A 23570-nucleotide genomic window follows, 5' to 3' on the forward strand; every position below is an offset into this window, starting at 1 on the left:
CATTTCCTGCGGGTTCAGAGGAGAGGAGGAGGCAGGGCCAGGGACCAGGGACCAGGGACCAGGGACCAGGGACCAGGGACTGCTTCCTTCCCGCCTGAGTGACTTTGGCTGAGTGAAGTCCCTCCGTCTCGCCCATGGCTCCACGCCCTGACATCAGCGTCGGAGCCTGGGACAGCGCCACGTGTTTTGCAGTTGGGCGTCACTCATTGCCCGTGCTCTGGTGGTGTAACCAGGCACAGGATGATGTAACAGTTACAGGAGCCGGTCCGCAGCGTGATCAATGCAAGGCAGCAAAGTCCCACAGCGCACGGCTTCACTCTCATGAATTCTTGCCACCTGATGTTTCCCAGGTGGCTTTCACTAAGCAGGAGGCTACCTTAGGCTTCAAGGCTACACTGTTTCCACCCAGATCCCAGGAATGCTTGAACCCCTCTCTCCACCGCTCTTCTGGGCAGCCAGAGCAGAGCAACCCAGCCGAGGCAGCGTCCATCTGGCCACCTGCAGGCCGGCTCTAGGACTGAGTGGCAAACTGAGCACCTGGATGGCGGGTTTTAGACCTCATCACAGCCCCCCTAAAGACTTGCTGCTTCGTCTGCATCTGCTGTGAAAGCAGCCGCCTTCAGACCATCCTCACTTGCGGGTGGAGACCCCGAGGTCTGCTCTCATCCTCATCTGTCGGTGGACTCAACTTTCCTCTACTCTCAAACTGTGTCCTTATTTTTTTGGTTCAGCACCAGGGACAGGGGCCCGAGCTTCCTGGAACAGCGACAGCTCACAGCTCTCTGTCTTATCTGTGTGAGGATACTCCAAAATGCTTATGGAAAATGGAATTAAAGCACGCGTTATTTCGGTGCAACATTTTTTTCAGATCCATGCCTATGAGGGGGGATCTTCAAAAAGCCTGCAGAACGTTCACATTATGGCGAAGCTATGCGTGGATTTCAACATTTCTTTTGCACCAAAATAAACTTGGCTTTGCATTCCATTTTCTGTGAACTCTTTCAAGTCCTCTTGTAGATGTCTCGGGGACTGCCCTCGATTTTTGTGAGGCTGGCGATGCATTGAAATGTCCGTCTGAGTTTAGCTGTGGCGGCTTTGCAGAGGGGGGCCCCTCTCAGTCTGTCTTTCTCTGCCACAGCTCCCGGTGGATGTCCCCTGGCCGCAGTGCTGTCCCCTTGCCGCTCTGCATGTTGGGCTGCCACAGCCGGGTAAGGCTCTGTCCCCTGCACTGCCGCGGTCTCTGAGGTCAGCAGCCACATCTCCCTGGGTCTTCCTTACCCGGGCCAGGCTCCCCGTGATGCTCAGTGTTGTTAGTGATGGCAAAAGCCCGGCTTATGGGAACTGGACCAACCACACCATTTTCTTCCCAGCCCAGCCCTTTCTGGTTCTGTTTGGTTTTGTACCCAATACAGATGCAATCACGAAGCACCTGGCTATTCTCATGAGGAGGTTCAGGTTATCTTGCTCTTGCCCAGGGCTAAAAGGGCAAAGGGCACACTTCCCATGGGAACCCAAGGCTCAGCGAGGTCACCTGACATTTGCAGTGAGTTCGTGTGGGGGCTGGGCTGCCGTCTACGACTCCCACCTCCCGCGGTAGGAAGAGCCTCTCCCTGTTCTCGGATACCTCGGCTTTGTTACTAGAGGTTATTGGCAGGCACGGGTAGAACCGGCAAGAGATGGGCGGGTGAGGGGGGTGTGGAGGAGACCTGCTCTCCGCGGCTGGGAGGTGGCTGGGGAGCTAGGAGCCCTGACACGGGTCAGCGTGAGAGACACACACACAGACAATGAGACCACATCACCAAGACACAACTTCATGGGATCCAGGGACATCTGATGGCGACGGACTGGCGGAGGTGGACACGGGGGAGGACTGGTGCACACGTAACCCAGGGCTCTGTACTGCTGCCTGCCTGTCTTTGTGGACTGGTGAAGTTCTAGAATCAAGATGGAGCCACTAGGTCAACCCTAACAAAAATAGGGGCTGGTGTTGGGGTTGAACAGTGAGTTAAACCATGGTTTGCAATGCCAACATTCCACATCAGAGCCCTTGATTCTGATCCAGCTCCCTGCTAATGTGCCTGGAAAAGCAGTGGAAGACGGACCAAGTGCGTGGGCCCCTGCCACCCATGTGGGAGGCCGGGATGGAGTTCCTGGCTCCTGGCTTTGGCCTGGAGTAGCCTTGGCCATTGCAGCTATTGGGGAATGAATCAGTGGATAGAGAGCTGTCTCTCACACTTGCTCTGCCTTTCAAACAAATAAATAAATCCAGGAGATTACGAAGGAAGGGTTCCCACACATGATCGCCCCATCGTAACTGTCACAAAACATTCTGCCCGAACCTCAGACTGTACCAAGGCCACCACAACCGGACACAGAACTCCCCCAGCGACATCTGCCCGCTCCTGTGTGTTCAGCCTGGACTGGGGCCACTCTTGCTCTCAGCCCTATGTCCAAGGGTGGTTGCAAAATATCTTGTTTAGGCCGGCGCTGTGGCTCACTAGGCTAATCCTCTGCCTTGTGGTGCCGGCACACCGGGTTCTAGTCCCGGTCGGGGCGCCAGATTCTGTCCTGGTTGCCCCTCTTCCAGGCCAGCTCTCTGCTATGGCCCAGGAGTGCAGTGGAGGATGGCCCAAGTGCTTGGGCCCTGCACCCCATGGGAGACCAGGAGAAGCACCTGGCTCCTGCCATCGGATCAGCGCGGTGCGCCGGCCGCGGCGGCCATTGGAGGGTGAACCAACGGCAAAGGAAGACCTTTCTCTCTGTCTCTCTCTCTCACTGTCCACTCTGCCTGTCAAAAAAAAAAATATATATATATATATCTTATTTATTCTGCCTCGTTTTGCTTTTAAAGCACCCCACCTCAGTCTTTGGATACACCCATGGTGCACCCCGGTGCTGTGCTCTGTGGTCCCCGAATCAATGCCCTCATTCCTTGGAGACTCCCTCACTAATCGCTCTTCAGGTTGACAGGGTTGCCCACCAGACCCCGAGGCACTGGGATACTGAATCATGGAGCTGCTTGGAAGAGCATGATGGTGGCCCCTGGCCAGAGTGAGCCCTGGGCTGGGATGATGGCCGCAGTGTGGGCGATGCCCAGAGCTGATGGCCAGAAAGGCCCCCAGTGCCTCCGCCTGTGTCTGGTAGAAGCTGCAGCTCTATGCTCCTGAAACAGCCCCTCTTCCCCCTGCGCTGAGTTTGACATTTGTCACCTCAGGGGCTGGCAGGTGGGGGTCCCTGGGCCTGCGTCCAGGGTCCAGCGAGAGCGAGGAAAGATGCCCGCCCTCTGTGAGTCGGGAGCAGCCACTGTGAGTCGGGCACCTGGGCCTCTTACCCGAGAGAGCCAGGACCCCAAGCCTATGGGGCTGGCGCTGTGGTGTAGTGGGTAAAATCGCAGGTGGCAGTCTTACTCGCTACACCAGCGTCCCATATGGGGAGCCCCGGCTGCTCCACTTCTGACCCAGCTCCCTGCACCCGGGAAAAAGCAGTGGAAGATGGTGCAAATGTTTGGGCCCCTGCCGCCCCTGTAAGAGACCCGGGTGAAGCTCCTGGCTCCTGGCTTCAGCCTGGCCCAGCCCTGGCCGCTGTGGACATCTGGGGAGTGAAGGAGCAGAGTGACCTTCCCTCTCTCTGACTTTCAGATAAATAAACAAAATTTTCTTTAAAAAAAAAAAAAAAAGTTCCCACCAGGAGTGAGGGCTGCCCCCTCCCCAGGCAGGGCGGGGAGCAGGAGGGTCTCCCAGTCAAGTTCCTCTCCGTGGAGCCTCTGTGTTTCTAGACAAAGTTTTATTTATGTATTTATTTGAGAGAGAGAGAGAGAGAGAGAGAGAGAGAGAGAGAAACCCCCTGCTGGTTCATTTCCCAAATATTCACAACAGCTAGGGTTGGGGCCTGGAGCTCCATCCAGGCCTCCCGCGTGGGTGGCAGGAACTTGTACTTGACCGTCATCTGCTGCCTCCCTGGGCGCATTAGCAGGGAGTGGATCAGAAGCGAAGCAGCTGGAACTCAATCCTGGGGATGCCCGTGCGGGACACAGGCGCCCCAGAGCCTCTGTGGGATCGCTGCCCTGGGTCCAGGACCTCACTGAGACACAGACCATGCCCCTCCCCCCAGCACGGTTCTGCTCAAGACACAGGGTTGGACCAGGCGGCCTCCTTGGCCCCTTCTAGGCCTGGAATTCTTTGTTTTTGCTTTTTTTTTTTTTAAAGAGTTATTTATTTATTTGAAAGTCAAAGTTACAGAGCGAGAGGGGTAGAGAGAGAGAGAGAGAGAGAGAGAGAGAGATCTTCCACCTACTGGTTTGCTCCCTCGACTGCTGCAATGGCTGTGCTAGGCCAGCCCAAAGCCAGGAGCCCAGAGCTCCATCCAGGTCTCCCACATGGATGCAGGGGCCCAAGCACTTGGGCCATCTTCTGCTGCCTTCCCAGGCGCATTAGCAGGGAGCTGGATGGGAAGTGGAACAGCTGGGACTCGAACCCATGCCTGTATGGGATTCCGGCAGCGTAGGCGGTAGCTTAACCAGCTATGCAACAATGTTGGCGACATGGAAAGAACATTTCTAACCCTGGTGCCCCAGGCCCCACGAGAGATGCCCCTGGCAGAGCTGTGGGGAGGACCTAGTGCTCTAACAATTAACAATGGTTTCTGGGGCTGGAGCCATGGCACAGTAAGTTAATCCTCTGCCTGCGGCGCTGGCATTCCATATGGGCACCAGTTCTAGTCCCAGCTGCTCCACTTCCAATCCAGCTCTCTGCTATGGCCTGGGAAAGCAGTGGAGGATGGCCCAAGTCCTTGGGCCCTGCACCCATGTGGAAGACCCAGAAGAAGCTCCTGGCTCCTGGCTTCAGATCGGCGCAGCTGCAGCCATTGCAGCCATTTGGGGAGTGAACCAATGGAAGGGAGACCTCTCTCTTTGTCTCTTCCTCTCACTGTCTGTAACTCTACCTCTCAAATAAAATCCTTAAAAAAAGAGAATGCTTCCTTATTTTACCATTTACCTTCCAGCCTCTGCCCAGCTGCCGGGCTGGGTGACATCCCCTGGACTTCGTGGCATCAGATAGGATGCCCCTGGCATCGACTTCCTTGGGGAAAACCCACGGAACCAGGAGATTTCACGGGAGCCGGGGCAGAAGCGATCATCATGAATGTGAGAGGTGTCCTGGCTGCCCGAGCTGGGGATGGCGCCATGACAGGGGCTGCCCTGGAGGGGGAGGGGCCAGGTGTGTCCCTGCACCTGCTGGGGCTGCTGCTGCTCCACCAAAGCCCCAACCTCAAACGGTGAGCGCGGTGGGGTCAGGCCAAGTTCAAAGTTCCCCTGCGAAGCTCTACCCTTCCAGAGTCTACCCGCTGTTGGATGCCCAGCTCCGCTCGGCTCTGCTGTCTCCCACCCCGAGCCCTGCCTCGCCCTCCACCCTCCATCCTCCTTGGGCCCAGAGTGATTTTTTAAAAATCTTGTGATAGGAGATCAAAATTCTGTGGCTCCCTGGTGCAGTTCAAGTTCCTGACTGTGACTGACAGGTGCGGGATGTCCCAGCCCCACCCATCATGCCAGCCTCACCTTGTGCCACCGGCACATCCCGATGCGCCTAACTGCCCCCCTGCACCTGCTGTTCTCTCCGCCTGCCTGGCGGTGGCCACAGCTCTCTTCTCTGCTTGGTGAACTCCTAGGCAGCCTTCAAGACCCTGTTCCTATGTTGTCCTTTTCAGGGAATCCTTCCCTGGTCACTTAAAGGGGTGGACCTGCCCTGACCCTACACACACACACACACACACACACACATGCTCCCAAAGCTCTTTAATTTCAGGCACTTTTCCTGCACAGCCCTTCTCACAGCCGCGAGTAACTAGAGCTTGTGTAGTTCTTTGATGAATGCCTGTGTTTCCCCTAGACTGAACACCACGTGGGCAGGAGCTGGGCGTGGTTTTGCTCACTGGGTACCTCTCCTACCTAAGCAGCCTAAATGCTCTCATGTTTTTAGAAAACACACTATGTGGGAGCGTTTGCTTGCCGTGGTCCGTGGTGGGGAGACTATCCCTGCGGATGCCATGGCCACAGTCATCTTGGGCCCATGGGAGCTGGCTCCAGCCCACCACTGCCTGGGGCAGAATGAGCCCCTTAAGTGCTAGCTCTCGGGAGGAAGGCAGGCAGGGAGGGAGGGGTCTCTCTCCCCGCTTCATCTCCTGCCAACCCAGCAGAGCTTCGTGGGGTGCCTTGAATGCGGGCAGCAGAGAGACCTGGGCCCTGTCACCACCCCACAGCACCCTAGCTCCAGGCCAGGAGGACCCTTTGGAGGGCCCAGGCTAAAAACCTGAGTACTGGGGCCAGTGCTGTGGCAAAGTGAATGAAGTTGTGGCCTATGACGCCAGCATCCCGTATGGGCTCCAGTTGGAGTCCCAGCTGCTCCACTTCTGATCCAGCTCCCTGCTGATGCACCCAGGAAAGCAGCAGAGGATGGCCCAAGTGCTTGGGTCCCTGCCTCCATGTGGGAGACCTGGAAGAAGCTCCTGGCTCCTGGCTCTGCCCCGGCCATTGTGGCCATCTGGGGAATGAACTAGCAGATTTCTCTCTCTATCTTTCACCCTCTCTGCAATTCTTTTTTTTCTATTTTTTAAAATATTTTATTTATTTATTTGAGAAGTAGAGTTTCAGTGAGAGGGAGAGACAGAGAGAGAGGTCTTCCATCCGCTGGTTCACTCCCCAGATGGCCACAATGGCAGGAGCTGCACCGATCGGAAGCCAGGAGCCAGGAGCCTTTTCCAGGTCTCCCACATGGGTGCAGGGACCCAAGGACTTGGGCCATCTTCTACTGCTTTTCCAGGCCACAGCAGAGAGCTGGATCGGAAGAGGAGCAGCTGGGACTAGAACCAGCGCCCATATGGGATGCTGGCACTGCAGGCGAAGGATTAACCCACTGCGCCATGGCGCTGGCCCCAATTCTGACTTTTAAATAAATAAATAATCAATCTTAATCTGCCCCCCACAGACCCACGTGCCTCTCTCCCGGCATGCTCTGAGCGGGACAGCCCGGCACAGCCCTGCCCCGCCCACAATCACGACTCTGTGCCCTTTCTGTTTTCGGCCCCCTGCCTTCGTTTCGGGTCCAGCTGCGTCGGCTGCGTGGCTGTCCTGCCGTGGCTGCTGGCTGCCCCCCGCCTCCCTCGGCGCCTCCTCCCACTGCTGAGAATTTCCCAAGGGGCAGGGGACAGGTTTCCTGCAGGTGGCAGCTCTGCCCCGCCCAGCTCTCTGTCCCCGGGCAAGCTTGGCAAGTGCTTCCTGATGCTGGGGACTCAAGGGGAAGATGCTGAGAGGGGGCCCCGGGAGGGCGAACACAGTTAACCCAGGACAGCCATTCACACTTGTAAAATGCGCACCATCAGCTTCCCTCCCGCTAGGCTGTCCACGGCCGGAACAGCGCCTACCCTGGGGAAGTCCCTCCTAGAGTCTGACTGGCGACAAAGCCCATCTTTCCCAGCTGCCCGCCTCCCTGGGCACGCTCACCCCTGACCCTCTTTTCTGATCTCTTTTCCAGGTAAACTTCTGTGCCAGGGGCTGGGCGGGGGTGGGGGAGGGTGCCCTGGAAAGCAGAGCCCACAGGCAGCTGGAGTGGACCTCTGAGCACAGGGCATGGGCAGCAAGAGCTCCTTGTCCACGGCCCGCGTGGGGCCCCTGCCAGCTGCGTGTGCTCAGCCTGGGGCCACGCTGGGAGCGCCGGGCGGCCGTCGGGGGAGAGGCCTGGGGACATCTCAGATGCCTTCTGCCTGAGCCTCCCTGAGCCCGGGGCCTTGTGACAGGGCTGGGTGCATCCTTGTCCCTTTGCTCACAGGGACAGGGGCCCCCAGACCCGAGCCTATGGCCCCGGGCACCACTGGGAGTCCCCGCCTTGCCTGGCGTCCTCTTAGCCAGGGAGGGCAAACCACCCACCCTCGGCCAAGGCGCGTTGGCTGTTCCCAGGGCGCCCCTGAACCGTGATAGCAGGAGGCGCCGGGGTCACAGCACGAGGCTTCCTGGAGTCCAGAAATGATCAGAGCTGCAGCACGGGGCCGAGGATCCCGGGGCGCGGCTGCCCCTTGTGTTAACGGCTCCCCGTCAGCCCCCCTGCAGCTCCGGACACTGGGAACTGGGAGAGCCGAGCCCTATCCTAACAGCCGATCGCTTCAGCGTCTTCCATCGAATCTGCCCGAGCAGTGGCTCCGCACAACAGTCTGTGCGGCCCCCATTCCTGTCCTGGTCCCCTCTCTCATGTCTCCTTGGGCTCTGTATGTCACCTCTGGGAGCCCCGGTGTCCTCACCTGTAAAGTGGAGATGGTCACACAGAGCCTGTGACTTGGGGGAGGGTGACCTAGGGCAGTCAGCAGTATCTCACGGTCACTGCATGCTCAGCTCTCAGCCCTAAGCTTAGCACAAAGGAACTGTTCTGTTAGTGTTTGCTGAACGACTTAATGAGCGCATGTTTGGTGCCCAGCACACGCCTGGTCCAGCAGGTACTCCATAAACATCAGGAAATCATACACCGCTCTCTCCCAGTTCTATCCCGTTCTGCCCGAAGCCAGTCCTTGTCCTCAGTTCTCTGACACCCCCTCCACATGCTGGGCCTCCACGTCTGGGAAATACGGGGTCACCCGTGCCTCCATCAGAAACCCTACCGACCCCTGGCAGAGCCCAGGACGAACGCCTGAGTCTTGGCTGCAGGCGCCCTGACCCCGGCCCGGAGTCTCCCTGCTCGCCCTAGACCATGGGCTGGGGGAGGGGCCTGGGGGTCTCAAGATCCTGCGATGACTCAAGGCTTTCGAGGGCAGCCCTGGGTAAGACCCCATTTCCCTCCTCCACGGCTGCTCCCAGATTCCCCTAAGCCTGGAGGGCCCTGCTCTGGGTTCTGAAACAAGTGCTGTCCCCTTGTCTGTCCCCTGCCGCCCTGGCCCAGGGACCCTGCAAACAAGGGCAAGTCCACACCCATCGGAGCTGAGTGAGCCCGCAGCGGGAATCCAGCCTGCAGGGGGCAGAGCCTTGGCCTGGAGACAAAGAGGGGCCACGACCTTAGACACGCAGATGGGGAAATTAAATATTTTCTCCATTGCATAGCTTGTCAGAGCCTTGATAAGAAAGACGTGTTCTCAGACGTCCATGGAACAGACACGAGGCCGCGTGGCCAAGGCTTGCTGACCAGAGACTGTTTTTCCCACTTTTTAAATAGGTTTTATTTTATTTATTTGAAAGGCAGAGAGAGAGAGAGAGAGAGAGAGAGAGAGGTCTTCCATCCACTGGTTCACTCCCCAAATGACTGCAACAGCCAGAGCTGGGCCAGGCCAAAGCAGGAGCCAGGAGCTTCTTCACCCACGCTGGTGCAGGGGCCCAAGGACTTGAACTATTTCCTGCTGCTTTCCCAAGTGCATTAGCAGGGAGCTGGACCGGAAGTGGAGAAGCCGGGACGCGTACTGGTGCCTGTTTGGGATGCTGGCACTACAGGTGGTGGCTTAACCCACTGTGCCACAGCACCGGCACCCAGAAAAATTTCCCCAGCTGAACCTTAGGGCCTGGGCAACTTGAGGCCTGGGAGTGGGGCGCCCCGGGCCCCAGAACGGCAGCAGCTGCCTGGTGAGGCGAGTCCCTGCCGTGTGCAAAGCGGGGGAGGTGGGCCAGAGGCCACCGAGAGCCCTCTCGGCTCCACACTTGATTCCTCCGGGTCTACACGCGGGCTGGGCCGGCGGCTGGGGCAGGTGGCTGAACTTACCTGGCCCGGCCTCAGCTGCGTCAGGGGCCCGTGCTGCCCAGAGGCTGTGACGAGGCCATGTCGCCATCAGCAACACCCTCCTGACTCAGTGCCTCCCTCCCTGAGCTGAGCCTCATCCACGGCTCAGTTCACCTCAGCCTTGCAGCTCACCTGGGATGCCGTCAGCCCCGCTGAGGCACAGCAGGGTAAGCAAGGGGCTGGGGGCCCCCAGGCAGCAAGCATCAGGACCGAGGTGAAAACCCAGGGAGTCTGCCCAGAATCTACCCTCTCAACCCATTACAAACTGGAGAGGGCTGTGTCGGGGGGCGATGCCGGGCCACACCGTCTCAGTGGTTCATCTGGGGGTGTGTGTGGCCTCCCAAGCAGGGTCTCTGGCTTTGCTTTGCAGACTCGCAGAGGCTTGGGGGCCCCACTTTTTTCACTCTTCCAGGGTGAAGGAGAGGCCTGTACGCCTCCCACTTATGGAGGGGCTGTAGGCGGGAAGCCCGGGGCCCTGTGAGGGAGGGATTCATCCACAGGCACCCACAGCCTCCTCCCATCCTGGATGCCCTCGGAAGGGGCCTAAGGGGGTGTCACACTTCCCTGATGCCACAGATCCTGCAAATTAAATTGCATCTAAAAGCTAAATAAACCGGAATTTGGGGGGCTGGCGCTGTGGTGCTGGCTGGAGTCCTAGGTGCTCCACTTCCGATCCAGCTCCCTGTTAATGCGTCTGGGAAAGCAGTGGAGGATGGGCCAAGTCCCTGGGCCCTGTACCCAGATGGGAGACCCAGAAGAAGCTCCTGGCTCCTGGCTTCAGCCTGGCCCAGCCCTGGCCTTTGTAGCCGCTTGGGGAGTGAACCAGCAGATGGAAGACCTCTCTCTCTCTCTCTCTCTCTCTCTCTCTCTCTCTCTCTGTAACTCTCAAATAAAATAAACCTTAAAAAATTAGAGTCCAGGCTTGAAGGGCAGCGTCTGGGTGCGGGGAGGTGGCCGAGAACAGGGCTGCTGACTCCTCCCCTTGCCCACAACTCCTCCGGGGTGGGGTCCCCTAAGAGCCCACGGCCCCCAGGGAAATCGCTATGGCCCGCGTGTATTTTAGAGCAAACCTGAAGCCCCAGGAGGGAGCCAGACTTGGCCGAGGTCACACAGGGAGTCTGAGTGAGCTGGGAGCCGGGGATCCAGAGCCAGGCTCCAAGGTCCTGACTGCGTGGTGGGGGCGGGGGCCACGGTCTGGGCGGAGCTTCACGTCCCAGGCTCTTGGGAGCACGGCTTGGGTGGGCTCGCTCCGGATTTCGGGCTCAACATCTGGCGTCCGTGGGGTGCCACAGACTCCAGGTCAAGGGCTCAGGGCCGCCCAGGGCTTGGCAAAGTCTCAGTTGGCCGTGGGTCAGGAGGAGTCTGATATGGGGGACACCACGCTCAGAACCTGGCTTGTCCCGGTGCAGCTCCCGTCCGCACCTCCTGCCCCGTGGCCTCCAGGAAACACAGGGAACCCCTCCTAGTGGGGGGCTGGGGGCTTCTGAGGCTGGCTCCACCCCCCTGCTCTCTGCTCAGCCCGGCCCCTCGCCGAGGGTCTGGCTCAGGTCCCTCCCTCACTGGGGGAGCCCACGGCGGTCCCAGCTTGCGGCAAGCATGGTTCACAGCACACGGACACGGTGCCGCTGCCCTCAGTCTGCCCCGCGTCCCCTGGGTGCTTGCCGACCCCCGGGCCCCGGCCCTCAGCAGGAGCGAGGCAGGGCCTGGGAATCTGCAGCCATGGATCCGCCTGTGGGTTTCAAGGCTCCTCTTTTTCTCTCACTTGCTCGCTGTCTGTCGTGGGCTCCTTCAAGTGGACGCCCACGTGGCAGCTCGGGTGTAACGGACAGGAGCGTTGCCTCCCCAGTGACGGCTGCCCCCTGAGCCAGGGACCCCCTGAGCCAGGTACACCGTTTGCAAACCTCCTATTTCTTCCAATCTCTTCCCCTTTGGGGCCGAGGAACCAAGTCCCAGAGAGCGTCCTGCTCGGGGCTCGGCCCCTTCCGCTCAGCGAGGCTTTCTCTTTGGGGGCGACCCCAGCACTGCGTAGCAAAGCTGCCAAGGACACACACTTGGAAGCTGGACTGCTGGAGTCGAAGCTCTTCACTCTGTGCCTCTGGGCAAGAGCCGCACCTCTCTGTGCCTTGGTCTGCCCACCTGTACAATGGACGCGTTGTTGGAAGGATGACAGGAGTGACCACTGGGAAAGAGAACAGTACCTGGCACAAAGGGAATGCTAAGGGACACGCACAGCCCACTGCCAGCCCATGCCGGCCCTGGCCCTGCACACACCCCTCCCCAGGCTGGGCCCTCGGTCTGACGTCCCCACGTGTCTCCTGGGAGTCCAGAGAAGACATAAGCCATCAGGGCTGGTAGCGTCCAGGGGCAAAGGCCTTGCGCTGTCCCTGCCCGACGCGTGGGAGCCCAGCTCCTCTTCCACAACCGCACTGGACCTGAACTTGGACCCTGGGGTCCGGTGCTCACAGAACCTGGCTGCTGGAGGGACTGCAGCTTCTCACAGCGCAGGGCCCTGACCTCAAGCCCGGGGCACGTTTTGATGGCGTCACCTCTGGGCTCAAGACGGCACAGGCTGTTTCCACGCAGCTTCCCTAACTAAACCCACAGGTTACAAACCCCAGGGAACACCAGCATGGAGCCAGTCCTGCCCAGTCTTCCAAACACTTAACGCTTGCTCTGAGCCTACGAGGAGGGCAGGACTGCTACGCCCATTTTGTGAATGAGAATACTGAGGCTCATGGAACAGCCTGCTTGAAATCAGCTGCAAGGTCAGGCCAGGAGGCAGCGATGCAGGCATGATCCAGACCCCCAGCGGGCTACAAGGGACCTCTAGAGGGGGCCCACGTGACTTCCCAAAGGCAGATCTTTCCTCGGAGGATTCTGGGAGTGTCGCATACCACGTCACATGTTCCCTGCTTCGAAGGCAACTGATTACCTGCTACTTCTCAGTAATATGCTAAGAAAGCAAACAGGGATTTCCAAAACCCGGCACCCAGAAATGCAAAGGAGCCACAGGTGGTGTTGCGAGGGCTCTGGCTCAGAGCGTGGCTGTCAGGTGCTTCTGCTCTGCTCCCCCCCCCCCCCAGCTCCACTTGGGGGTTTTCTGGGCCTGGGTGGGGGAAGGCTGATGGGACATAAGTCACAAAAGTAAGGCAGATGGAGGGCATGCCAGGGGCCACTGGTGGACCCGGCTGCAGTACCAAAGACTTCCTCTAGGGGGCGAGCGCACCTGCCCGCTCCCAGCCCGGCACCAGCAGTTAGGGGCACCAACTCTGCAGCCAGACTCCCAAGGAGGACGCTCACTCCACTGTGACCCTGGATACACCCAGTCTCTGTTTTCTCATCGGCAACACAGGCTGCTGGGAGAGTTAACCAAGTTAATACATGGAGAGTGTGTAGCATGGAGCCCAGCCTAGCATAAATGCTTACTAAATGTTAAGTATTATTATTGTTGTTACTGTTATTAGTTACCCCTGTTGCAGCCTGCCAGCACGGGTGAGAGCACACACAAAAGGACCACAGAACAGTCGGGCAGGTTGTGCACTGCACAACACAGGGCACCATTCTCGAGGTAGTCCGGAGAATGCCACCTTCTAGAATAACGCAGTGCACAACCTGTGTGGTGGGGGCCTGGCCCTGGACACACCTGGGTAGCCCTAATTTCCAACTAATAGGTACCACTTGGAGATGGACCATTTGGAGCAAGGTCTCCTGTATTCTTTTAGCCAAGGAGGTCCTGTGCTTTGGGGTGGACCTACAAAGATTTGAACACGGTGTGCATTGGCCCTGGAGCCTGGCAGGATGGTAGGTAGGAAAGCTAGGAGGCTGGCCAAGCCGCTCCTCTCTGGGCCAGTCTCTCCCCACCCCCACCGCCGGCCATGTGTCCAGTGTGAGGAGCTGGGTTAGTTTCTAGACATCTGCCGACTCCCGTTGATTGGCAGTGGCTTTGTAAAGTGAGAAATCAGGAGCCACTTTGGGATGGGTGGGAAGGGCTCTTGGATTGATTAGTGATGTCTACACAGGGCCAGGGAAAGGGGCAGTGGCATGTGTGTTGACACAGCTGCCCTCCAGGGATCAGCCTGGGGGTCTCAGTCCCTGCTGCTCCTTAGAATCACTGGAGGCATCAAAACCCCAGGTCTCATCGTGGGGCCCCACAGTGCAGTCTCCCCAGGGAAGGCCTGGACGGTGCCCCCGGGGGACTCTCCCGGGGCCCGGAAAAGCCTGGCCCCCCCACAGCTTCCACCAAGGAAGCCCCGTGGCTCCCTCGCTGTCTCTCTTACACCACTCAGCCTGCAGGGAGCGGGGAGGGGGAAGCGACACGCCCCAAAGTGACAGGCTCCACCTGTGGGTGTCGGGAGGGGGCCCTGGGGGGAGGAGGAAGCAGACGAAAGCTGACGGGGCCGCTGAGCTCCGAAGGTGCCAGGCGCGGAGGGGTGCGTGAGGCCCCCAGGGCAGCCCTGCATGCTGGCAGCTCCTCCAAATCAGAGACGTCTTGGCGGGGGGCTCCCTGGGCCCAGAAGCCGGCCAGCTTTCCTCCGCCCCTCGTGCCACCGCCCCGGGCCACAGCCCTGGCGCTGCAAGGAGCAGGCCACGCCGGGCTGCGCCTCCCAGCGGGCACGGTCTCCCGCCCGGAGCAACAGAGAAGCAATCAAATCACATAGAATTCGATCATATTTTAAAATAAGCTTTATTTAGATTTTTTTTTTAATATTTTATATTTGCATCCATGCCTTCCAGAGGGACCTTTCTCCGGGGGAAAGGTTCGCTCCATCTAATGTTACCCATAACTCATTCGCTATTTGATGCAGTTCTCTTAAATAAATCATCCTTAGTGACTCTGAGAATTATCTCCTAATTTACAAAAACCGAAATGAAAAGGAACTACGGGGTCATTACCGGGAGAGGCTGCGATCTGATTTGTGCGCCGGTAAAAGCGGGGGGAGGGATGAAAATCAACCGAGAAATCAAACTCATGGGGAAGAAAAGCATTTTCCAGAAGGGCTCTCGGTGGGGAAGGTGCCCGCTCGGCTGCGGTCACACGGAGGCCACCCTGGGGCCCCCGCCTGCTCCGCGTGTCCCAGACTTGGCAGCAAAGGTCCCACCCGTTTCCCCAGGGAGGCTCCGTGAGCGCTGCAGGGCGCCTGGAGGGGGGCTGGGCGGTCAGTGGTTAGGGGCAGCAGCACGGGGTCCGCAGGGCAGGGCAGGGGCGCGTTAGGCTTTGCGAGGTGGCCCTGGCTGAGAAGCTGGCTTGTCCCCCTCACCTGGCGCCAGGATGCACACGGCTCCCTGGCCGACACGGTTCCCCCAACGGGCGTGTTCCCACCAGCGTTCCCCGCCCGCCTGGGGACAGCGGACTCCAGGTGTGATGCGTGGGCGGGCAGGGCCCCGAGAGAGTCTAAATGTGGCCCAAGGGACAAGCCAGAGTGGAAGCTGCGTCCCCAACAGCCATCCCCCCGGGACACCTGCCAGGCCCGGGTGCAGAATAAACCAGGGTGTGGGGGGAGGGCGCAGCTCCAGGCCCCCTGGGGAAGCAGCTCAGGCCGGGGGTCCTGGGGTCGCACCTGGAGAGGGGTGGGCTGTCCTGCCCCGGCTTTTCACTGTCTCAAGAGGCAGAGCCGGGTGGGGCGTGCCGTGTATGCCAGGCAAATAAACGCATACAGAGAGAGGCCGTGAGAAGGGGCAGGTCCCTTTCGTGCAGGGGCGGGAGAGCAGGGGAGACCGGGGGAGAGAGAGCGAGACACAGAGAGAGCAAGCTGAGAAAGCCAACGGCCCCAGGCGGCCGCCTAAGCCGCACCCGGCAAGGCAGACAGACAGACATGTCGGCAGAAACCCCGCCTCCCGCCCCACCCCGTGGAAAAATATACATTCCGTTATGTACGTAATAATTTAGATAGAATAAGTTTTCTGCATTTGTGCAAATAAATTAAACAGAACAGGTTTTTTTTTTTTCTTTTTCCATAAAGAGACAAACGGCCACGCAATGTAAAAACTGGCAGGCGTCAGTGGCGGCCCGGCTGACCTCTCCCGGGGCAGCCCAGTGCGGGGGACCTGGGCCCGGGGCGGAGACCCCGGGGCGGCCCGCAGGTGCACGGACGCCGGGGCAGAGACCCGCAGGTGCGCGGGAGCCGCCCACGCTCGCTCCGGGCTGCGACCCTCGCGGTATTTAGAAGTACACAGCAGTCCTTCAAGTTCCCACATTTCATCACACGGAGGAGAAGGGGGGACGTGGAGACAGCGAACGGAACAAAAACGGGAGGGGATTAAAGGACCCGGACATTGAGAACACAAACGGGGAACCGGGTTAACAACACAGCGGTGTGGCTCCGGAGACAGGGACGGCGTCACACACGGCGCGCTATGTACATCTGTGACAGAGGGCGCACCCACGCACGGCCACACGCGCACGCCCACGCTCGCACGCACGCACGCACGCACGGCCCCGCGCACCGGCCCAGGGCGCCGGCTATCACCAGTCCGCGTCCTCCTCTATGTAATAATCGGGGGCGGTACCATCAAAGAGGCCGGGGTCGAGGGACTTCCGCTGCTTCCCTCTGGCGAAGACGCGCGAGATGGAGCCGAATCCCATCTTCTCTTTCTTCTTCTTCCGCTTTTGGTCTTCAAGATCCTCTAGTGACTGTGCGAGCGGCAGCCGGGGCCCGGGTGGGGGAGAAGCAGGCAGTTAGCTGGGCACAGGGCAGTGCGCAGGCCAGGGGCCCCACCCCCAAAGCAGGACCCGCCCCGCCGGAGGTCAGCTCTGGGCGCGGGGCCGGCCATGCCTGCTGCACCCTAGGGTAGCCTGGAAACCCGGGGCTGAGAAGCAGCAGGTGCAGGCCGGGGGCAGGGGGCGGGGCCGGCCACGCCCAGCTGTCTCTCCTGTGATGTGGGCGTGGCTAAGATGAGAGCTGCCCTGTCTTCCTACGGGGTGAAGGGGGGGAGGGGGAGGATTCAGAGCCTGCAGCAGAGCTGTGCAGACCCGGGGCGCTCCCTGCCAAGGGGTGGGGGGCTTAGACCAGACTCAGCCCCCAAACCCTTGAGCGCCCCTTTGGTTTCAAGCCCCACCCTGCGCTTGCTGGTCAGAATCTACAGGGCCAAGGGCCTGGGAATCTGCATGTGGGCTCTCTTGCCTGGTGGGACCCGGATGTAGGCGGGCAGCACACAGACCAGCAGGGGGCAACCCCTAGAAGAGACCGATGGCCCCTGCTTTCTTCCCCACGGCCCCCTCCTCACTCTTATGATGGAACATTGAAAATGCTAAAAATGGGTAAAAAACAAAAGGCCCTGGAATAATGATGACGACTTCAAAACCTTGGGTGCCGGGAAGACACGGGCCAGGGCAGCAGGACACACACACGGGTGCACTTAGTAGGTCCACGTGTCCGGCAGAGGTGACCCCAGGAGAGGAGCTGAGACCAGCTCAGGCACCCAGCCACACCCCTTCCCGCCCGGGGAGCCGCAGGGATGGCCGTGGGGAGGACCGGGCCGCGCGACCAGGGCAGGCTCACCTACCTGTACAATAGGGTTGTGCAGGCTCTTCTGAACGGGGCCGGGACTGTCGCCCTGAAGCCAAAGGAAAAAGGAAGATGAGACAGCAGAGACACACGACACGTGAGGACGGGGGTGGCCACCGCGGCGGAAGCCAGCCATCCCCCGGGGCGCCCCTGCCTCTGCCGTGGGGAGCCCGCCCCCATCTCCTGACACAGACACTCCCAGGGGACTTGCTGAGGGACCTGGGGCTCATCAAGGTGCTGCCTGCACCAGGGGTCCCAGACAGAGGCCTGGGGGGGGGGGGCTGTCCCACCTGCTCTGTCCTCCCAGCATGCTCTGACCCACAGACTAGCCCTCCAAGGCCTGGGCTCCTGTTAGAGCTGCAGGGTGTGATCTTGGTGCATTTCATAGACGCTCTGTGCAGAAAGCACAGTGACCAAGAATCCGGAGAGACAGACTCGGGAGGCTGTGCAGGCTCCAACTGCCCCTGCGACCCGCACCAGGGGTCTCTTACGTCGCACAGGGCAGCCTCTCTGATTAATGCAGAGTTCAGGAACAGGAGTGGCTCCTGGCGTCAGCATCACAGAGCTCCTGAAAGCGGAGCCCGCACCAAGACGGATTCCAGGGCTCCTTCCTGGCAGGGCTCCAGGGCAGCTACAGACTCAGCCCCGGTCCCGAGCCCTGGGGCGGCTCAGGGGACCCACACGCAGGCTCTGTCTGCCTGGGACCCACACAGGCCTGGAGATGCAGGACATCACCACTGTGTTGCCAGTCCTGTCCCAGGTGGGTGGCGAGAGGACCCTGAGCGGCCTGTGGGCACACAACAGCCTTCACTACATCCCGGCACCAGTCTGCCCTGCCTGGAGGCAGCTGGCTTGGGTCATGGAAGTCATTCTTAGGGAGCCTCCTGGTGGTGGTTTCTGGAATTGCAGGCATAATGCCCATAGAGAAACAGCGATGTCCATCAGCCTTCTCCACACCTCTGCTCTGAATGAGTGCCCAGGGTGGGAGAGGATGACGGGGTCCTAGCTTAGGCTGTGCTGCTGTTGCTGGGCCAGGCCAAATGCCGGGGAACAGAGGGTTACCTGGAATTATTTTCAGGCTCTTCCTGGCTTACCTGTGTGGATATAAAGGGGTTGAGGGAGGGAGGAAATGTAGCAAAAGGCAGTTCAGTCTTTACTCTCGAGAAATCTCGAGTTTGCAAACAGAACGGATTCTGCAGGCAGCTAAGATAGTTCGCCCTCGGTCTGGGACTGTGGCATATTGGGTAAAGCCTCCACCTGCGACACCAGTGTCCCATATGGGCACTGGTTTGAGTCCTGGCTGCTCCACTTCCAATCTAGCTCCCTGCTAGTGCATCTGGGAAAGCAGCAGAAGATGACCCAAGTCCTTGGGCTTCTGCACCCATGTGCAGATGAAGCTCCTGGCTCCCGCCTCGCCCAACCCTGGCCATCACGGCCATTTGGGGAGTGAACCAGCAGATGGAAGATCTCTGTCTCTCTGGCTTTCAAATAAATAAAATAATTCTTTTTAAAAATAGACAGCTCTCCTCTGGGTAGGGCCACCTTTGCTAAGTTCACGGGTAAGAGAAGGAGACAAGTTGGCCACTGACACGCATATGTGTGTGTGTGCGCACACGTGCGTGGACCACTGGCTTGGTGAAGCACCTGTCTCTTGGCCAAGTGTCCAGTGAGCTCGGAAATCAACGTGCAGGAGCCGCGTCTCTGGCAGCAGCTGTGTGCCAAGGCCAAGTGGGGGAGAGGCTGGGCCTGGGGCTGCGGTAGCCCAGGGACTTTCAGAGAGCTGGTTCTGCATGACGGCTGCCCGGGGCCCACCGTGAGCTGACAAGATATGGGCCTGGGGAAGGTGTTCTCGCCTGGGCCGGGTGTGGGCGGGCTCTCTGCCTGGGGACCACTGCTGGCTCCCCATCTAACTCCACAGTGGTCCCTCAGGACCCAAGCGCGGTTGTCAAAGGCCCGCTAGTCCCTCCCCCCCGCCTTGTCTTGATGCTGAGTCAAGGTCGCCTTGGTTACGAGGATTCTCTCCCAGAGACAAGACAGTTTCCAGGGAGCCCCAGTGGGGAAGGAAACACTGGGCACTGGGCAGGCCCCTGGAGTACGGGTGACCCTCTCCCGACCTGATGCGGGCTGGACACGGCCCCGGGCCAGCAAATCCCCCTGCCCACGGCACCAGGCCGAGGCGGCTCCTGGGACGTACTGTAGCCTTTGCACTTCTGTGAGCACTTCTTATCGTTACCAGGGACTGAAAAACACCGCTTCCGTCCCGATCACCCACACGTGGGCAAGTTAGCGCTGTTTGGGAGTTGGTTTTGGGCCAGCGCTGTTACAGACTGGCTTCTCAGTAAGTTCCAGCAACTTCTCGACTTGTTCCCTTCAGTCTCCCAGACAGAGTCCTGACGTCAGCCGGGCTCCGCTAGGTCTGTTGGCCGACGTCTTCCCATCATTTCCCGGTCACTAAGGCAACATCGGCTGTGCATCTGCAGGCTTCAGCCTGTGGTGTCTCTGTCGTCACGTCAGGGGCCCCCTCTCCACGACCGATGGCGTCATGGGACAAAACTGCAGAAGGGGCCCCGCCCCCTGACCCGGAGCCTCACAGTGGCGTCTCAGGACGCACCCCCTCCCCAGCACTGCCCCGGAGCACGGGGGGGTTTGGGTGCCGTGTGCGGGTATCCTCCGAAGGTTCACGTGTTGGAACCTCGGTCCCCGAGTGGCGCTGGTCAGGGCTGGTGGGAGCCTGCAGAGGTGGAGCAGGTGGGAGGTCGGTGGGGGCGCCGCCTTAGGAAGGGACTGCCCTCAGCTCTTGCCAAAGGGCAGCGAGCAGAGAGCAAGGCCGGCCATGCCCACTGCCCCGCTTCCTGACGTGCGCATGCTCTGGCCAGGACGGCCTCAGCTGGGGGAGGGGGTGACACAGCCGGGCCACCCCCGCCCGAGCCAGCCACCTGCCACCTGGGCTTGCAGCTTCTGGAACTGTGAGCTCAGGAAACCTCTTTTCCTGCCTGCCCGGTCGGTCAGCTACCCTTCCGTGGCTCAGGACATGAGCCTCTTGGTAGCTGGTGCCAGGGACGCCATCACCAAGTGTCGATTAAATGAGCAAAGAAACTGAAAACAAACTCAACGGGACGCCTCTCCAGACCAATGCATGCGAGACCACTGGACATTCAAAAAACCCGAAATCCTGACTCCACCCTGGACGGAGGACTGAGGGCTGCCTGGAGAGGGTGGTGGCGGTGAGGCCCGGAGCGCTGAGGGCCACCAGCTGGGAGGAGAAGCCACCATCCCCGACAGGGTTCGTGACAGGGGCGGGGACTTGCAGGCTGCACAGACCCTGGACACGTGCGCCCGCCCGGTCACAAGGAGCCATCGGGCCTCATCTCTCTTTGTCCCCACATCCACGGCCGCTCGCCATAGGCAAGAACGGAACAGGACTGCCTCCGCCACAGTGCTCCCTGGGTGGGCGAGAGGAAAGAGCAGGTGCATCCCGGCCGCTGCCCGCCCCGCCCTGTGGCGTCCGACCCCGCTGCTGCTGGCCTTACGTTGCAGAGGGAGTGCGTCCGGTGTCGCGGGGAGTTGATGTCACTGGGCGTGGATGACCGGTCACCCTCGGCGGCGGAGGCGTCGGAGATGACGGAGGGCTGCCGGGAGTGGCAGGGGCTCACCCTGACCGCTGGAAAGCAGGGACAGCGGGTGAGCGGGGGCCGCAGGGACCTCCTGGCCAGCCGCCCCCACCGCACAGATAAGGACGCTGCGCATAGGGAAGGGGAGAGACGTGCCCAGCGCTCCTCCTCTCCGTGCAGCCCCTGGCGGGGAGACCCTCCCTCGGCCTCTGGGCCCGGCGAGGCCCCCTCCTCACTTGCAGACTTGCAGGCACCACGCAGCTCTGCAATTTCCCGGACAGACAGGACACCCAGCCCCGCCCCCTCCCCAGCAGCCACCGCTGTCTCTCACCTGCAAGACCGCGGCAGCCCCTGGGGCCCCTGGCTGCCTCCACACCTCCAGGCACCTCATTCCCCTGGGGGACACCCCCCCTTTCCCTCTGAGGTCCGTTGTGCCACGGCCCCGCCCAGCAGGCAGCCTCAGCCCAGTGACGGAACCCTCGTCACTGTCACTGTCACTGCTCTCAGGTCACACGGGGCCTCCTGACCGTGCCCGAGCTGCACTGCCCCCGGCCCCCACCTCAGCCTCTGCTACCCCCGCTGCCCACCCTGGGGGCTCCCTGCCTTCCCCAGCCACCAGCTCGCCCTCCTCTGACTTTCCTCTCCGTAGTGCCCGCTGTCCACTGCGTCCTCTCCCGCAGCTGCTCCACTGCTCGCTGGCCTCTGTCTGTGGCTGATCCCGCCAGCTCCGTGGGAGCGGGCACCTGGTGGGTCTCATCCGTGCTGAGTCCCAGGGCTCACGGGGCCTGGCACATAGTAGGTGCTCAGCGAAGCCCGGCTCAGAAGCTCCTGCGGCAAGGGCCCCGCGTGTGGCTGTCCCGTCTGTAGGTGCTGGCACGGATGCAGGGGACAGGCTGGCTGAGCGCCTGCTCTGTTCTGGTGGCTGGTGAGAGTCCCCGCCCACCAGTGGCCACACGGTCTGGTGGAGGGTGCGGGTGGCTGGGAGGACACTGGTTGAAGTCATTTACAATCTGGGTGAGCCCGCACTACAGGCTGGTGGCCGTGAGCACGCCCCTCGGCCCCTTTGAGGCAGGCTTGTCACCGGGAAACGGGGCAGAGCGGCTGTGTGCACAAGCCTAGTGCAATGCCGGCACGGGACAGGTGGGAGGGGCTGTGACGAATGCTATGACAAGGACAGCACAGGGCAAATGCCATGATGCATGGGAGTGTGGAGGTCACGGGGGACCAAGCTGGGGAGAGAGGAGAGAAGGCTTCCTGGAGGAGGGGGTGTCTGATGGGCATAGATGAGGCAGGTACTGCCGAAGAGGAGGGGCCCGGAGGATGGATGTGTCAGCCTGGCCACGCCTTCCCAGCTCCACAGGGGAGGGGCCTGCCGCTGCCCTGTGATTCAGAAACTGCCCCAAGCCCCGACTGCTCTCACATGGCACCTCTGCCATGCAGCCGCCCGGGTCTGCACCAGGAGCCAGGAGCACCGGCTGCACACCTGCTCTGAGACTGGTCTTGGGCAGGTGGCAGTCTCCCTGGGTCTCAGGCTCCGCGCCCCCCCAGGCTTGTCCCAGGAAAGTCACCTCCCCTCGGGCCAGAGGCCAAGGCGGCCGCTGCTCCCTTTGCGTGGGAAAGGGGGACAAGGCATCTGTTTGCTGCCAGGGATCTGACAGCCTGGGTGTCCCCATGGAGGAGGACAATGGTGAGGATGACGAGAGTGGCCGCTGCTACTCCTCCCGGCCCCAGCGTAGACACACTCAGCGTGCCCCACACATGCCCCCCGCACACGGTGAGGAACTAAGGACCGTGGGCAAGGGCACAGGTCACGTCGCCAGGAAGCAGCCGGGCCAGGATCGGACCCCAGCAGTCTGTGCGTTCCCACCCACCTGCACCCCCGACAGGCAGGGCCAGCACCCGCGGCTCCTCCCTCGCCGGCCGCCAGCCCCCTGGAAGCCAGGGCTGGCTCATCTCCTGCTGGCTCCAAGGGCCAGCTCTGCCCACGCCCACTGCAGACGTGGGTGAGGAAGGCCCAAGGGTCAGGGTCCCCGGGGGCACAGCGGCTGCCGCCAGCTGCCTCTCCCAGCCTGCACCGGCCACACAAGGGGAGACGCAGAGAAGGGAGCCAGGCGCCCTGCAGATGTGCGAGGGCCAGCGAGGAGTCCAGAGCTGTTACCACGGGCAGCCGACCTCCGTCAAAGCGTGCATCAAACAGCCCTGACCGTGCCTGCCTCTCCTGCATTTCCTGTGGTCAGCTGAGCTGTCAATCCAGGAGCTCTGTGGTCTTCCCTGCCAATGAATGCCCCATGTGACCCAGACTGGCCAATCAGGGAACCTGCTCCTCCCCTAGCCATAGTGATTGGTTCCAAGAGGGCAGGTGACCCAGGGTGGCCAATCAGAGCCATTTTTTAGGACTGGCTATGGATACATGGGGAAGGAATGATCTCTCTTTCCCAAGATTTTTGAGCTGTAAAGGCTTTTAAATTCTGGAACTGGGGCCGGCGCTGTGGCGTAGCAGGTAGACGCTGTCTGCACTGCCGGCATCTCACGTGGACATCGGTTCAAGTCCTGGCTGCTCCACTTCCTTTCTAGCCCCCTGCTAATGTGCCTGGGAAGGCAGCAGATGATGGCCCAAGTGCTTGGGCCCCTGCACCCATGTGGGAGACCCAGAAGAAGCTCCTGGCTTTGGCCTGGCCCTGCCCCAGCTGTTGTGGCCATTTAGGGAGTGA

At 60.6% G+C, this 23570-nt stretch overlaps 1 protein-coding gene across 7 annotated transcripts in view; it reads right to left on the minus strand.

Annotated features, from left to right (window-relative positions):
* Window positions 1–23570, minus strand: part of KAZN (kazrin, periplakin interacting protein) — a 994352-nt gene that overhangs the window by 26761 nt on the left and 944021 nt on the right. For 4 of the 7 annotated variants that reach the window (XM_051834341.3, XM_089299272.1, XM_089299273.1 and 1 more), the window contains 3 exons: window positions 20779–20909; window positions 17247–17297; window positions 16251–16374 (listed from right to left, as the gene is read on the minus strand). In XM_051834341.3, the coding sequence (XP_051690301.1) occupies window positions 16251–16374; window positions 17247–17297; window positions 20779–20909 (306 nt within the window). Of the gene's footprint in view, window positions 1–14411; window positions 16375–17246; window positions 17298–20778; window positions 20910–23570 lie in introns of those variants that run through there. The other 3 variants (XR_007914879.3, XM_051834344.3, XM_051834345.3) reach the window with 3 other exon arrangements.

Source organism: Oryctolagus cuniculus, chromosome 7 (assembly GCF_051225735.1).
Source record: "Oryctolagus cuniculus isolate XC-2025 breed Fujian yellow rabbit chromosome 7, ASM5122573v1, whole genome shotgun sequence".
NCBI lineage: Eukaryota > Metazoa > Chordata > Mammalia > Lagomorpha > Leporidae > Oryctolagus > Oryctolagus cuniculus.